At 37.1% G+C, this 17,702-nt stretch overlaps 1 protein-coding gene across 6 annotated transcripts in view; it reads right to left on the bottom strand.

Moving 5' to 3' along the window:
* Positions 1 to 53: 53 nt before the first annotated feature.
* LOC110462958 (transient receptor potential cation channel subfamily M member 1-like) overlaps positions 54 to 17,702 on the bottom strand; it is a 32,528-nt gene continuing 14,879 nt past the window's right edge. For all 6 annotated transcript variants that reach the window (XM_021517240.1, XM_021517239.1, XM_021517241.1 and 3 more), the window contains exons 9-17: positions 16,966 to 17,142; positions 16,001 to 16,276; positions 14,070 to 14,198; positions 12,304 to 12,552; positions 11,333 to 11,507; positions 6,173 to 6,299; positions 4,039 to 4,229; positions 3,305 to 3,437; positions 54 to 2,713 (exon numbers count right to left, since the gene is read on the bottom strand). In XM_021517240.1, coding sequence (XP_021372915.1) covers positions 2,161 to 2,713; positions 3,305 to 3,437; positions 4,039 to 4,229; positions 6,173 to 6,299; positions 11,333 to 11,507; positions 12,304 to 12,552; positions 14,070 to 14,198; positions 16,001 to 16,276; positions 16,966 to 17,142 — 2,010 coding nt within the window. In that variant the 3' untranslated portion in view covers positions 54 to 2,160. The remainder of the gene's footprint in view (positions 2,714 to 3,304; positions 3,438 to 4,038; positions 4,230 to 6,172; positions 6,300 to 11,332; positions 11,508 to 12,303; positions 12,553 to 14,069; positions 14,199 to 16,000; positions 16,277 to 16,965; positions 17,143 to 17,702) is intronic.

Raw genomic sequence — 17,702 nt, 5'->3', positions numbered from 1 at the left:
AGGTCACGATACAATACGTATCACGATACATACAGGTATAGAAACAGTTGAAGCAAAGAGAAAGGTATGCTGTAATTTTAATGGCAATAAAACAACTTGAAATAGAGTTGGTCCAAAATGAGCATGACTTCAAAGTTTCACACAATTTACGTCTTCTGTCACACACCATATTGGAATTGATATGAGTAAAATAAATTTAGAAGCGACAAAATCTGGAAAATATCATAGGTGTATCGTGACTTCGCAAAACAAATTGTGTATCGTACCGTATTCAAAATATCGCTATATATATATCGTGGCAGCCCTTATCGTTACAGGGCTGACATCCTTACTGTTTTCATATTTTGACTTCAAATGTAGAGGGGTAGAACTGAACCCTGGTACCATTTGTAGCAATACATCAATCTCCTTTTCAGGTCCAGCAGTTATAGCTATAGTTATAGGGTAGGTACTGCTACTGTTACCATGTAATGACCAAGGGACTAAATTGCAGGAGACTGGCGGGATTAACAGGCATCAGTAAGATTGGTAGCGTGAGTGTGTTTGTCCCTTTTACGTCAAGGCAGCACATAAAGCAGTTCTGGATTGATCGTAGACAATCACCGAACGGCAAACCTTTACAACCACTTCTTTTGAACTTCGGGATGCAACGAAGCTTGCGTATATGACAAAAAGAGTTTCGTCCAGAATATCAAATAGATGGTTGCAAGAGTTACCGTTTGGTTATGAATCCGGAATGGCTGTATATAGGCCCAGGGTCGAGATCTCAACCATTTCCATGTTAAAACTCAGAAATTGATTTCCCGATAGTCAGGACCAGTCGCTTTTCAATTTAATATATTTTTTTAATAATCACCACTTTAGGATAAGAATATTTCCATCAAAATATCATTAATATCCGTTACACAGTTCTAGAGAGGAAGTTGTTAAAACCGATGTATCCTGCTAGCATGAAATGCACGACGAAGAAAGGAACAGGGTAAAAGGAATAGAATACAAACAACAGAACATCAAGTATGAAATGTAGATCGTTTTCATAATTAGACACAAAAGAAACATATTTACAAAATACATATGTACATCAATATAAAGTTTCAATATAAATCTATCAAATCAGACATATGAGGACGTGCAATGGTCAGGAACAGTTCATAGGTTAAGATTTTTATGAAAAAAGGAATCTAATTGTCATTACAAGATACATATTACGCGTATTAGAAAATACTGTAAGCGTACATTTTTTTAGCTTTATTTTTATTAAGTATTTTTTGCATTTAAAATATTGTGCTAAATTATAAATGTACTAATTGAATTTTCAGTATATTGTTTTTGTATGGCATATTTTGTGGATGCGCTAATTCAGAATTGCGTAAATCTGATTATATTCGATAATGCGCTAAAATTTGAGTCCGCTAAAATAAGTACGTTTACAGTATGTTGAACATTTAAGTGTTATTTTGTTTCAGAGCTCATCTTGGGTGTTTTAATAGCAAGTCTAATTCACACTGTTACACGGTAATGTCACATAGTATACATCGACTTGTTTCACTCCTGTTCACTACAGCTTATAACTACTGCTTTCTCTCTTACTCCTAACACTACAGAGCCTGTCAGGGCCGTTTTATCCTTTACTTTCTTGAGACTAAAGAGCTTACAAGTGACTGTTTCTACTTCATATAAAGATAGAGAGATAATTGAGGTAATTTTCCCATTTTTTCCGTATGTAAGGCAGCCTTCATTTCTTCTGGTTTTCTGAAGTTCAGAATGCATTTATTTTGATTGGTGAGTTAACGGAAAGCCGGTTAATATTGATAGATAATATCTTCCACAATTGGTTTTTGTGGGGCTTAGTAAGTGTTTCCATATTTGAAGTGAGATCAGTACCCTATTTGTATATATATAAACACATGTATCGGCATTGTGTAACGAACATCTCACAGAAAACCTACATTGTTTCATGTACGATCGTGGTATACACTTTAAATCACAATGACCTGTTTATATTACAAACATCTCAAATATTACTTTTAGGAGCATTTAGTACCTTACTGGATCTTAAAAATTTAGGGATTCTGAAAATCAACGCGCGCTATTTTACTTTGTCTTCAAATCAATTAAAATCAAAAGCTTCTTCATCAAAACCATAAACAACAATTCACTTCAAGCTGACACCCTTCTAACCCGAACTGCCTCCGTTTTTAAAGTATGTTTATCGTTTTCTGATGAACTAGAGGCATTTTTGGTATCTGATTCAGTTTCTTTATCCTTCGCTGTATCATAAACATGAATTGAAAGTTCTGTTCTCCCTTCTGTAGCCGGACTTACGTCACTATGGACGTCACTTCCGGTGTGATCTATTGATTTGTTCAATGATATATCACCACATGTGTCCGCTGCAGAAGAATCACTTTTGCGTGCGGACGCGCTATCATCATCATTCTCCACCTTTTCGTTGTTGTTATTTGAATTACAATCGGATGTGCTATCTAAGGCCAGTGACTGTTCAATGCCGCTTACACAAGAAGCAAAACCGTTAGCGCCAATGCTTTTGACTCCGAGATCCAACAGATTTTTCAGCGCCAGGAGAGTCTCGGAAGTCCTGTTTGAAATTTCTTCTAGATGAGACATTCGTTGGTTAGCAGTTTGTAGGGTCAACTTCATGCATTGTCCTTTCTGTGTTATACCGTCCATTCCGAGGTTTAGCATCTCTGTCCTACAAATACATACCAATAGGGATTATCATGTTAATATTTACAATGTTGTTTTATTGTGAATTGCAATTCTAAATTGACCTGTTGCTTAACTGTAAAAGTACTTACTTTAGCAGACTCAAATTGTAGTGTATAATGTTATTTTAAAAGGTAAGCGCTATGACTTATACTTCTATACAGTAGGAAGATACATGTAGCAGAGTCATGCAGTCGCAATGTCCAAATTGCAAAAGCGCTAAAATTACAATTCCGCTGAAATGTTTACTTTTACAGTAAATTGAATAAGTTTGAAAATATAAGGATATCTACGTACATTTACCTACGATTTTTTTTTTATAAATTACATTGTATATAAACCTAGGACTTTGTAAATATTTCATGGTTTATTGGTCATGATATATGCTCATTATAATGAAAGTGATACGTTTACAGTATATTAAATATATTTGAAAACATAATAATACCTATGAACATCCACCTATACATTTTAGAACTTCATCGACGATAGGTTTTAGGTTTTATTATTCTTTTAAGTTTGCTTTTGTTCAATAAAACAAATAAATCCCAAGATAGATTGGTTAAAATTTAAATACCTTTCATTTATAACGCGTACTCTTTCCTCTTGTGATGAACGGAAGTTCATGTCTGTTTGCCGGAAGTAATCTTCAACGGCTTCTGATTCAAACTCATGGAGGTGTTTTGCGTCCTTACGAGAGAGGAACAATTCTGTCGAAGAAAGGAAATACTATGAAGCAATGGGGAAAAACAATGCAGAGTCGTAAGAAATAGTGCTGATATTCTATGTAATGTCTGGACATGTTATTGACTTTTTCTTTTACACCAGTTTTACATTAAATTTTGATCGGGATCACGATAACTACAACAATCAGCGACTTTATTTATAATATAAACTTTATTTATTTTACAACAATTATGAAACAAGTTGTTTCAACTTATAGAGATCATTCTTGTTGGCCCGGATGTTGACGCGCGAGGGGTCAAAGTGTGGGAGGAAACCGGAGTACCCGTAAAAAACCCACGTCGTCGGGTAGGTGACCCAATACTTTTCACGTCCGATCGGGGAATCGAACACTGGCCGCCTTGGAGAAAGGCAAGTGCGCTATCTACTGCACCACCCGACCACCTAATAGATATTTGATTGCTGTTTTCTGGTAAAAAAAATGCAAAGACGAACATTTTTAATATAAAATGCAATCATCCATCAGCTGATAAAAAGTTAATCGCTCCAAAATTCTTTGTATGTATATTATCTTGAGAAAAGACATATTTTACTTGAGAATCCATCTTCTAATATAAATGCACTTACTCAAACCGTTTTCAAATTTGGCGTTTGTCCCCTTGCAACGACGGATAAGAAACCTGACGCTGAGGAAGATATGGCTGAAGAGCACCAGTGGAGCTGGTAAGATCGGGCACATTTTGTATCTCACGACGCGCATATACAGCTGAAACTTCCATATCTCTTTAACGTAGGAGTTATTGGCGATGAATGTAGCACTGCAACAGAAAATGTAAAATCCTTAGTAACTATAAGCGTTGGGTTTGTTTGCACTTTACGTCCTTTTAAAAAATTGGGCAATTGAAGGAAGAGCAAGGGATTGGAGGAAAACCGGAGTACCCGCAGTAAAACCACCGACTTGCGGAATCACCTAGGGGCTTCCCCAAGTATGCATTAAACCGGCGACCCAGTAGTGGAGGACTATTGATCGTAAACAGTCGGACCCCTTAACCGCTTGGCCGCCATGGCCCTCCAATAAACGTATAGAGTGACATCTTAAGTCATCATCTACGTAATGTGTAACACCCTACGTATCATAAATGCTATGTGTGAAATATAAGGTAACCGTAAGTGCTAATTATAAACTTTTAGGTTATCATACATGTATGTGCTTTTTTATTTGTTCGTTTATGAGGAATATGGAGAAAAATAATCATTCCCCTGAAAAGGGAAAAACCCTCGGAGAAGATTCCTGATTGCTACATGTAATAGCCTCGGGTTCGGCAGTTTAAAATCTCTTTCTCGACAAACATTTCTCTGAGCTACACTCGAGTAGGGGAATATCCTTTATCCCTATACGTACTGTTCTTATGCAAATCAAATAAGTTCTCTTTGGTGTATATCAGAAACACATTTATTCATTTTCTATAAATTGATGATATTGAAAATACACCTATATGACTACAAAGTGCTACTATTCCATACGCAACAACTCATCTTGCATAAGTACAAACACAAAACTGTTGTTCTTAAAAGAAACATGCTAAATCTATTATGCAGCTACCACTTGATGTGTGCTTCAGTTTATGAGTGTGAGTTCGTGCGTGGGTGAGGAAGGGTGCGTTTGTGTGTGTGTGAGGATGTGTGCGTGCGTTTGTGAGGTGTGTGTGCTTAAGTGTGTGAGGGTGAGTGCGTGCGTGTGTGAGGAAGTGTGCGTGCGTGTGTGAGGAAGTGTGCGTGCTCGTGTGTGTGATGATGTGTGCGTGCGTAAGCCTGATGATGGGTGTGTGTGCGAGTGTGCGTGTATGTGCAAGGAAGTATGCGCGCGTTTGTGATGATGATGTGTGTGTGTGTGTGAGAGAGAGAGAGAGAGAGAGAGAGAGAGAGAGAGAGAGAGAGGGTTTTGTGTGTGTGTGTCTACTGTTATTATAAATATATATATAAATATTGCTGCCTTCGGCTGTCTTTAGCCGAGGGGACTATTGGTTATAGTAAATCAGTTCTATCTTCTTGTAATATTATGTATATGTACATGTAACTGTTCTGTTTCACTGTGTCTTGATAAAGGAGCGGATCGCTCCGAAAATTTGACAACCTAAACTTGTCCACACTGTTGGAATTACTTTTTTGCCCTATATACTAGTTTAAGTAATTCGTATCCTACGGACATACCTCCATTAGGATGTTATATGGGATTTTACCGTCTATATTACTTCTTTGACCCATATATATATAAATATCTTGTGTTTCAATGTTTACATTATATGTTTATGTACAATTTAACTCCATATTTGGGGAAATAAAGATTGATGATGCTACTATTCCATACGCAACAACTCATCTTGCATAAGTACAAACACAAAACAGTTGTTCTTAAAAGAAACATGCTTAATCTATTATGCAGCTACCACTGGAAATCAAAGAATTTATGTAACAACGGATGGTGTTTTTTTCGGGCAACCACGAAATTTAGGCCCCAACGAAAATATCTGATTTTACAGTAGTTTCACATTTGCATATCTACAATCAGTACTGGGTTGCCGGTAATTGATTTATGACATATGTTAGGGGTACGAACACGCATTTTCATTGAAACAGTCATTTCACAAAACAATGACACAATGATTAACTAATCACTTAGTATTCTTAATTATGTATTTTTTTCGGGTCATTGGTAATCAATCAGGAAACAATGGAACCATTCGTATTGTGACCTACTTACTTGAAACGGGCGATGAGCATGTTTACGAGTAAAACGTAGATTAGCAGAAGATAGACACACATGAAAGCCGGGCCAACCCAGGACCCGTATGTGCAGCCGTCAGGATGATTGTTCTCGTCATAACACGCTTTGAGAAAATAAAAAATAATAATAATCAAAATGTGCATAAAATATAAACAAGGAACTGAAATGTTGATACTTAAACAATACCCATTGAGACAAATAACCCCCTGTAAATACAAACAATAATAATGATTGTAACTTGTTACATTTAACTCAATCTTTGAACATTGACCGAACTGATTCGAAGATTATCACCGAACCACATTACAAACCGTGTTTATGCTTGTTTTGTTATTCTAAGCGGAGAAGTTGGGATACAAATACACTCATTTAACTAATCATGAAAAATTACTACCCAATATAGGAATCAGCGCTTTAAATACTCCATGATTTATATACGTTTGAAGAGTGGTAATGATAGTGCAAAAAAAATAAACCGATATATATGCAAAGAAGTACTATTGACATAATTGATTATTGATTTGGCAAATTTTCGATACATCTGCTCTGTTTTCAAGATAAAGAAAAACAAAAAACAAATTTCAAATAGCAATAATCATATAATAATAATATACAACATTTGATATAGCGCCCCATCTAGCTAACATAAGCCATTCTAAAGCGCTTTATAGTACATAGATATATAATTCATACTATTAGCATATCCGTTAATCAATACAATTTTGAGGAATTCGCAGGAGCTGCCTTATCAGGCACTTACTACTAGTCCTATGCCACCTAGCTTATATCTCCCTATGAGTGTATGTCTGCGTGTGTGCTGGAGATGTAATGTGTTCTGTTTGTAGTGTATAGTATTGAATGCTACAGCACAGATACCGCAACATCCACCACAGACCAATTTATATTCCACCTGGGTTGTTGGAGTTGTGAACTTGGCGACCAGTGAAGTCGCAGGGATCGAGCTCCAGGATATTTTCAGTGTATTTGGGACTTTTCGGTACCTGTATTTTGTCATAATTGTTGATATGTCTGTGGTCACCACTGCGGTGAAGACAAATGTCACCGAAGAAGAAAAACAAAGGTGAAAATGGAAAGGCAAGTGTTAAGAATGCGAACAATGTGGTTTCACAACAGGTAGCCCCAGAACTCCAATTACGTTGGTAATTATCAAGTGTCCCCACAAACACCCGGGCCCCCACCCATGTTTGTCCCCTACCAATATGGCGACCATTCCAGTTAGTGACAGTACCTCTCCATGGGCTAAAACGCTCATTTCCAAAGTGAACGCTCTTACTGGGAAAATGGCCAAGCTTGACACACTAGGTTTTCAGAGATTTACATGAAGATGTGAAAGGTCTGAAGGGCCGCGTAGACAAAATGGTGGCCTCTCAAGTATGTATAATCGTGATGATTGTGGACATTACTTGGCAGAAGAAGAAGAAGCAGAAGAACAGTTTGAGTATAATCGGAAAAACGGAGGAGATCTCAAGTCGCTCCAGGAAAGTTTGGCACGGGTAAACGATGAAATAACTGACATCAAATGCGAAGCCCTCAGGGATAATTTGGTTTTTTTTCGGCTGTAAGGAGGATGACACTGATGATACAAACAACCCCGAAAATTGTGTCACAACAATTGAAGAAATAGTGCGGGAAAAGTTAGAAACAACGGATAACCTGAAACTTAGAAAGGCTGTCCGACAAGGTGTGAAAAAAGTACGGTCAACCAGACCAACAAAAATATTGAGGTGAAAAAAAACCGCCAAAAAACTAAGGGGGACTGACGTATTTATATCAGACCAGTTCCCTAAGGACGTCCAAGAATCACGAAAATGCTATGGCCGATATGTAAAGAGGTACGTGACAAGAACAAGAAGGGATATATAGTGAAGGACAAACTGTTCATTCCATCTTTGCGTATTGCAGAGTTATCTTCTCTTGAGAGCAGGTATTTATTGTTACGTCATTGGTTTGTGTGAAAAAATTACGTTGTTTCTCAAAAATTGATGACGTTACTCTCGAAAACAAATGACGTAACAATCAATACCTGCTCCCAAGAGAAGATAACTCTGCAATACGCAAAGACGGAATACCAGAAATACAACTAACAACTGCCCTAACAACAGAAACGCTATTGGCGCCAAGGCTCGGCAACCTTCTGGAGCCCGAGGGGAGACCCAGGTAGGACAATGTGGAGGATTAGAGCAGTGACTCACTCACTGGAACTTTAACCTTTTTGTCTTGGAACGTTAATGGAGGTATTGATAAAAAAACTTAAAGAAAAAAACTTTCTCAACTTTATTAAAACATATGATGTTATATTTTTGTCCGAGTGCTGGACACCAAACGATTCTCAGGTAGATATTGATGGTTTTTCAACAATTGTGATACCTAGAACTCTCACTAAAAATACTCAAGGGGGTGGAATGCTAGTCTTAATTGACCCGAAAGTGAAACCCCATATCACCATGTGTGAAATCATTTACGACTCTATAATTTGGTTAAAGATCGATAAAAAATATTTTATGTAGTGATAATGATGTATATGTGGCATGTGTGTATTTTTCCACCCGATAATTCTGTGTATTATAATACGTATAATTGTGACTTATTTTCAGAACTGATATCTAGCATAAACAGGTACTCCTGTGTCGGGGAAATCATGTCGATGGGAGATTTTGATAGTTGAAATGGTTCGTTGCTAGATTTTATACCTGATGATATTATTCACGATAATATTGAGAAACAACTCTCTATTTTTTTTTTATTTACGTTGAAGATGAGATATGTTCTGACAGAGTAAATCCCGATAAATGTGTCAATCATTTCGGAAATCGATTACTTGAATTTTGCAAGTCATCTGGGCTACGTATTGTTAATGGGCGACACGTAAATTGTTTTTTCTAACGACTTTACGTATGGTGGGCATAATGGGATGAGTGTAATTGATTATTTACTCATGGCACCTGTCTTATTTTTCTCTGGAAAACAATTGATTACTGGTACTTTCACGATGTGGTCTGACCACGCCCCCTTGCACGTGCAGCTGCGTACTCGACGCTCATTGGTCGGGAGTAATTCTATACAGGTTGAATCGCCTGAGGGCATAGGTGTTCAGAGGCCAGCATACAGGTGGGCTAAAGAATCTAACAATACATTTTGGAATCACTTCATATTAACAACGTTGTTTTATAATTATAAAAAAGCGCTCAGCTTATTTAATAGTTGTAAGTCACAACAAAACCATAATAATCTGAATGTTAATAAACGATTGTACAAATATGAGGAAAGTAAGAGGAAACGGGAGTACATGAAATGTGAGGGAGATATGTTCGAATACCTTAGAATGTATAATCCAAAAAGATTCTACAAAAAAATGCTTCTGCTAAATCAGCTAGTCCGCAGTTTCTATGGCCACTATATATGACCATTTTAAAAACTTATCTAATGACAGTAATATAGACAATAATGACAACTGGTTTAAATTACTTGATTCAAAAATTGTATTGTAAAAAGTGCATATAACAGTAATACTTGCACATGCTTTAACTGGGTAAACCAAGTCAAGCAGTTACTTTTCGAACTAGGTTTCGGCGACATATGGTTGAGGCAATCGACAATTAAATACAAAAATGTCTTAAAGCTGATAGGTCAAAGGATATTCGACCATGTACTGCAAGACTTGAGGGGTCTGTTAGAGTCGTCGTCTAAGTGCCTTTTACATAAGCATATTGTAAATCATTTTTCGATTCAATATTATTTAAGCAAACATACTCCAACCACTTGGAATCACATATATACGTCGTTACTGTATAATTACTAAATATACTTCTATCTATATGTATATATGTATTATGGGTCAAAGAAGTAATATAGACGGTAAAATCCCATATAACACTGGATCCTAATGGAGGTATGTCCGTAGGATACGAATTACTTAAAATAGTATATGGGGGCAAAGAAGTAATTCCAACAACCTAAACTTGTCCACACTGTTGGAATTACTTCTTTGCCCCATACATATGTATTATTATATACGGCATTTACGTCAATATGAATCTGAAGTAAAAAAATATATATGTATATGAATTTACCTTATTCAGTCCATTAAATATGTTGATTTGAGTGGTATTCCGTCTTTGCGTATTGCAGAGTTATCTTCTCTTGAGAGCAGGGATTGATTGTTACGTCACTTGTTTGTGAGAGTAACGTCATCAATTTTTGAGAAAACGACGTAATTTTCGCACAAACCAATGACGTAACAATCAATACCTGTTCCCAAGAGAAGATAACTCTGCAATACGCAAAGACGGAATACATATCCAGGGGAACTTTGTCGGTAGGGATTGCCCCAATCACTTGGAATCTCTGGGTAGCAATAAGTCTGTGTCTGGAATACTCATCTCCACTATTTAGATTTAATTGTTCAAATATGTTGTAAAGGTATAGCTACCTCATCCTCCTTACCTATGTATGTCATGTGATTGATGATAACTGTATTATGTATGTGAACGTATGGGCCGTAAGGCCTAAAGTAATAAAACAATTTGAATTTGAATGTCTCGTGTGTGCTGGAGATGTAATGCGTTCTGTTTGTAGGGTATAGTGCCACCTCACTTGATCCACCACAGACCCATGTATATTCCACCTAGGTTGTTGGAGTTGTGTGGGCAGGAGAAAAACACTTTCTCTGAATATCCATGCGTACGACGACTTCGGGGATCAAATCCCGGCCGCGTGGAAGGCCGGAGTGTTGACCACTCGACCAATCCGCCCATATAACTACATTCTAACTCTAATATCTCGAAAGTACATTTCTTCTGGTATATATATGATGGTAATAGCATAAGTAACTCTAACAGTGCAGACAAGACGATGTTTTCAAATTTTTGGAGCAATCCGCTCCTTTATCGAGACACAGAAAAAAACACCAAACAATTACCATACATAAAAAACAAAAACAAAAAGACATACAATAGGATAAAGCTAATATTTAAAAACAATAAGCCCTTCGGCTAGCGTAGGCCGAAGGCAGAATTTATCATGACCGTATCGTTTGCATGGTATATATAAGGAACTAGAAATAAAATATTCATAAAGAAAAGAAAATGTCAACTGATTGTAGTATACATAACTTACTGTCGATTTCGTGAGCAAACAATTCTCCGTAGATCATCCAGTAGGGATAAAAGAAGACGTTCCTTACGATTTTCCAGGATGGCTCTTCGTGTTGGAAATGGATCGACTGCCTGACGATTCCAAACGTGATCACAACTATCACCATGATGGTGGTAAAGTAGCACATGTCAATGAACTGAAAATAAAAACAAAAACACGCACTTGGTTTCAAAACAATAAATTTAACAGTGACCAAATATAGAAAAAAAGGTACCTGGTGTTCGAGTTGAAATAAGAAAAGAAAACGATGTTGAAAAAGATACTTAATTTGATTTATAGGGGGTAAATCGTCTCGTTTAAATTAAGTTTTATTGAAATTATGAAATATATTCTTCTATCCAGTTCGTATATATATATATATATATTTTATTGGCGTAAGAGGTTGAAATGAGATAATTTCTAATCAATTCTGTTTGCAAAAAAATAGAGTAAATATTTTGGTCTAAAGCATAAGAAAGGGGCTTTTATAACAATTACGGCAAATTTATACAAAGCTATCAATCATGTGATCAATAGTCTGTATCTTCGTCCAGTGACGGATCCCTGTCGTACTTCAACACTAGAACATTTCACTGTATTTTGTGTATGTACAGTTACCTCCCCTTAATTACGTTTTTCATGTGATGCTATTTATTAACCAGGTAGCTAAATTTGCTAATGCGACGGCATATGATTGGAGGTCAAGGGTTAAAATGTTGGTCCGGCCTCATTGCAATTTTTCTCTTAAATCATTTTTTGTTTATTTCGTCTCTTTTTTATGAAAGGTCTGTAAGATATGGTTTACTTTTAAGAAAAGAGTTAAAAAAGCTATAGTTGTACCAGAATTTTTTTCCAAAATTCATAATTATAATTTTTACAGTGGTACAGGCATCCTTAACTGATGATAGTGCAATAATGCTTGAATCGAACCCTTGTCTCGTCAGCCAACCTACCAGCTTTGCCATTATCTTGATGTACGGTCCAAGATATTTATTGACCGATATTATCTGCAGGATCCTGGGGTACCAGAACACAATGTTGATTGTGTACAAGATACGGGCGTCTCGTAAAGTACTCGGTATGAAACGTAGAGTGACCGCTAACGCAAAGTTCGTCAGCATCATGGTATCCCAAATGTTCCATTTCTGACTGAAGTACAGGTTCAGTTTCTTGGTTACGCTGACGGGTTCTGATGCAATGATCTGAAAACCGGAAACGAACAACACATATTAGGTACTATATTTTACGTCCTATTTATAGCTATGGTCATTTCAGGACGTGCCATGTTGTGGTGTTGGAGGAAAGCCGGAGTTCCCGGAGAAAAACCACCGACCTACGGAAAGTATCTGGCGACTGCCCCTTGTAGGTATCGAACCCGCAACCCGGCGTCGGAGGGCTAGTGGTAGCAGACGCCTTAACCACTTGGTCACCGCGGCCCCTCTATATACATGTAGATTGTTGGTTTTTTTCTCCTATCAAGTAACATTACTGAATTAAAACTCGCATAACTGCAAACTCAAGGCTATGCAAAGTTGTTTAAATACAGTATAAAAATCATGTCAGTTGGTTAGTGTTAAAAAGCATTGGAAATCGCGACGGTGATTTTACAAGTAAGTTTAAAATTAAGACATCAATTCCTTTTTGTAAATGTATCCTTATTTTTCTTTTGTAATAGTTTGTATATCATGCTTACAGTTTATTCTTTCATGTTGAATATAAACTGAACTTGCTTGAAAAAAATTGTAACTGTTGAAAACAGTAATCATGTTCTTGCTCAAGATTCAACATTTTTCAAATATTTAAAATAGAAGTAAAACCAATTTGGATTTTCACCTTTTTTACCACTAGCATCGCTTACTAAGGACTCCGGCTCATGAGCCCGTGTATTTATATATCAATTCTAAACTCAATTGATTGAATACAGTCGCCAATACATTTATATAGGATTTTACCCGAGTTTCCATTTCATATGAGATTTATGAAACGAGTCTTAGAATTTTTCAATTTAGCGAGCCTCAATGAAATGAAAACGAATGTAAGATCCTTTTTATCATATAATCAAGATCTGTCGCATTTATTCGTGTAAGACGACACTTTTCATGTAGCATTGAAATGTAAAAAGACGCCATTTTTGACTCCAGGACGTAAGTCTGTGACGTCATGTACTTGTCCTAGGCGTGACGTCTCAATTGAAAACCAATCACAGGGCTGGTAAATCATATTACATGGGTTAAAACGCAAAAAATAAGACATGGTTGTATTCACTGGAAAACACAGTACGTTATGTGATAAAATATAATTGGAGGTTCTTATATACCGCTTTATCAAAACCTAGTTCGTAGGTCGTCTCAAAGCGGTTCACAAATTATCTTCCGTGGTATAGGGCCTTTGCAACCAGCCAATACATTTCTCAACTCCCTGGGGAGCATACAGCTGGTGCTGCCATGTCGGCGCTAACAGCTAGCATTCAACAATTCTAGCACTGCCCAACCACGTACTCATTTACAGCTGAGTAGACTGGAACAAGCGGAGTAAACTATCTTGCTCAAAGATACAACACAATACCGTGCCGTGACGCGAACCCGCAACCCTTCGGTCACGAGTCCGGCGTCCTACCACTGGACTACCCGTGCCTCCTAAAATACTTTATACATAGTAAATTACAGTTGCAAAACCTATTTGACTTGCGGTGATTATAGGGTCGATATTGTTGACTTACGGATCTGAGCTTGTCCAGTGCAGTGGTGGCCACATACACCATGACCGCCCACTCCTGCCACTTCGGTTCCGGGTAGGTCCTCACCAGCACAACATAGGAGTAACAAATGAGGAACATGATGTACGTCATCTACAAAATAGACAAAAGGTAGATTTATATTGAAACAACATTTTTGAAATTCCTAAACGACATTTTTTATGGAAACATCTGTCGGTGTTTACCTTCAACAAGAAATACCGCATTCTCTGGTAAAAATGGCTACAAATGGCTGTAATGTTTTCATGCACCAGGCTGTCCTACCACTTTGGTCCCGGGAAGGTTTTCATTGACGTAATTTAGGTGTTACAGATGAGGAACAATACCTACATGTTTGCATCGGACTGTTGAATAGCTGAAAGTATGGAATAGTGCCAGGATATCACTGCGCTGGCTGTGCTGGCTGGTTTCATTTTCATGACACATTTTAAAATCTACTATAACTTGTACATAAAAGTAAGAGTGAATGTGTGTATTATATGTTGAATATTGAGGATGTCCATATATAAACTGCAATGAATAAATAATAATATCTCTCTCTCTCTCTCTCTCTCTCTCTCTCAATAATAGATAAATGTAGGAATTCAAACTATAAAAGCCATCTTATGATGTGTATATACAATTATTTATCTTATAAGGAAAGGGCGTTAATAATGTTCATGTAACTTGGGTCCAATCCTTTTGCTTTTTTATTGGCAATGAAATATGTTTAAACTAAACTAATCTACAAAAACACAGGACAACTTTAAATTAAAACAATATATGTTTAAATCAGACTTTAAAAATATTAAATACATATGAATATCCAATAAACGTACAAATTTTAGCAGTAGTCCTCTTTTATCGGTTTTTTTTTTCTTGGTTTTTTTTTTGCGCTTTTGCGTGAAATTATGAATGCGCCAATTGAACTTCTCTGGGCCCGTATTTATGAAACCGTTCTTGTGCTCCAGCATGGATTATGTGTTCAAGCTGATTTTCTTGCCGCTGGCTTAGAATAATGTTACATGGTCAAAAAGTCAAGTTTTAACATCGAAAATGGTATTCAACCAAGAGACTCTCCTAAATTCTTCCAGAACATTTAAAAAAATGATTTTTTTTCTCTCATAAATTTATCACTGAATAAGGAATTGAACTTAAACATAAAATCTGACTTTGAGCACGAGAACGGTTTCATGAATATGGGCCGCCTTGGTAAATTCTTTTCTATTGCATATATCGGGGAACGATTCATCGATGCGCTAGTCCGTTAACAGTAAAAGATGCGCTTGAATATGAATGCATTAAAATAAAAAGGTTTTAACCACAAGTATCGCATACTCAAGATGACTTCAAAGGGCTATATATTTTCAGTACACATAAAGTATTAATTTGAAGTTCTTAAATATCGTTTTATCACAACCTAAGTAGCCTCAAAGCGGTTCACACATTATTAGTCGTTTTTATTGGGCCTTTGCAACCAGCCAATATATATCTGAAATCCCCGTAGAGAATACAGCCGGTACTGCAATTTCGGCGCTCACGACTAGCATTCAACAATTCTAGCACTGCCCAACCACGTACTAATTAACAGCTGAGTAGACTGAAACAAGCAAAGTGAAGTATCTTGTTCAAGGATACAGCGCAGTGTCGTGCCGTGACTCGAACCCGCAACCCTTCGGTTACGAGCCCGGCCTCCTACCATTAGACCAACGTGACTCATATGAACCGATATAGCTTATTCCATATAACCACGTCGTGATCATTAGACAAAATCAATATCAGATCACGACACATTCGAGAAAACAAAGGCAGATGAAGCACTCCGTGACAACATTCATAGAATCGATTTTTAAAAAAGTATTCAGATATCAATTCTACTTCAACAAGCCATAACAAACGGACGACCTTCAACTTACAGCATACATCCAGAATTTTGTGATTGGAGCATTGTAAAATTCGTAGATTTTTTTGTCCAATCGCAGTTGATTTTCCTTCTTTTTGACAGGGAACTGGAAGCCGTTTGAATTGTCAGTCAAACCCGACACGTCTGTGGCAGCAGATTCGTTTGCTCCTAGAACGCGATGACCTATATGGAAACTAGGACTGTTGCTAAATCCTGGACTAGTAGGTATACTGGAGCTCGAAGGGGTCGCCTGGAAACTCGTTTCCGTGTTGTCCTCGGCATTGAAACCCTTTAACAAAATATTGAAAACGAGATTACATGTCATTTGATATACTTCTCCATTCAGGTGTCTCTTTTGAAGATGGTATAATTATAGCATGTCAATAATATGTCTGAATGAGTTATAGTAACGGATTATAAAGGTGCAAACAGGTGTGGGTGTCTTTATTCACCCCTAAAGACACATTTGAACTTTTCCAATTCAAAGGTTGGAATGGTTCATTATGAAATTTTAAGGGGTGAACGACGTGAATACCGTCAAGTCAAATCTGTTGTGCACCAGTTACTATATCGTGTTTAGTACTTACATAATCTTAAAATACCAAGATTGAAAGTATTTTTTTGACAGACGATGCTTTGAATTAACAAGTTACCATCAAATCTATCTTACGGTTTTAAAATAACGCGAAAGTGGGAATTTGACCTATGTTAGATCGAAGTTAAGACTTTGTAAACTGGTAACATTCTATTTCTACACATGGTTTTAACACATACAAACTATCTTTGCACACCATAATAACATTTTGTATACTTTAAACTGCCAATTACCTTAACTTACCAATCAAATGCCTTGCGGATATCAAAAAGACTCATCAATCAATTCGAAAATTCAAAATATCGCAAAAACAATTTTTTTGCAAGAAACATTAAAAAGTGATTGTTCGTGAAAATGATGATTAGGCTATTGAGAAATACTACCTCATTGATATTTCCCGTATTTAGGTCTTCACCGACGGACATATTCCTTTCGTGCAGGCCCTGAGCATGAAGCTCGTATAAATGTTCCTCAAGAGTCTGCGGCATCAACTTGAGTTCCTTCTTAGTCTTGTACTCAAGAAGTGGTATGCAGGGTGGGAACAGGATACCTAATATAACCTAAAATATAAACGTATCATTTGGTTTCGTGGAACATATACCATACATTATCATTTGTATCTTATGGGCCGAGTGGTTAAGGCGTCTGACATCCTGCTACCACTAGCCCTCCATCACTTGGTCGCAGGCTCGAGGCCTACTTGGGGCAGTCGCAAGGTACTGTCCGTAGGTCGGTGATTTATCTATGGGAACTCCTGCTTTCCTCAACCACAAACCTGGCACGTCCATAAATTGTTAATAGGACGTTAAACACACACAAAAAAACAACATTCGGATAAGTCGACTCTTCAAGATCAGACATGTATATAATGCTTAATAACAATAATAAGATTATTTCGAGGTTCTGAAATACCACTTTATGACAACCTAGTTCGTAGGTCGTCTCAACGCGGTCCATAAATTATTATCTGTTGTTTCAGGGCCTTTGCAACCAGTCAATATCTTTTGAGCAAGATACTTTACTCAGCTTGTTCCAGTCTACTCAGCTGTTAATGAGTACGTGGCTGGGCAGTGCTAGAATTGTAGAATGCTAGCTGTGAGTGCCGAAATGGCAGCACCGG

The sequence above is a fragment of the Mizuhopecten yessoensis genome, unplaced genomic scaffold, assembly GCF_002113885.1.
Source record: "Mizuhopecten yessoensis strain PY_sf001 unplaced genomic scaffold, ASM211388v2 scaffold10847, whole genome shotgun sequence".
Classification (NCBI taxonomy): Eukaryota; Metazoa; Mollusca; class Bivalvia; order Pectinida; family Pectinidae; genus Mizuhopecten; species Mizuhopecten yessoensis.
The sequence above is the reverse complement of the archived record's forward strand: the minus strand, read 5'-3'. Positions and strand labels throughout refer to the sequence as shown.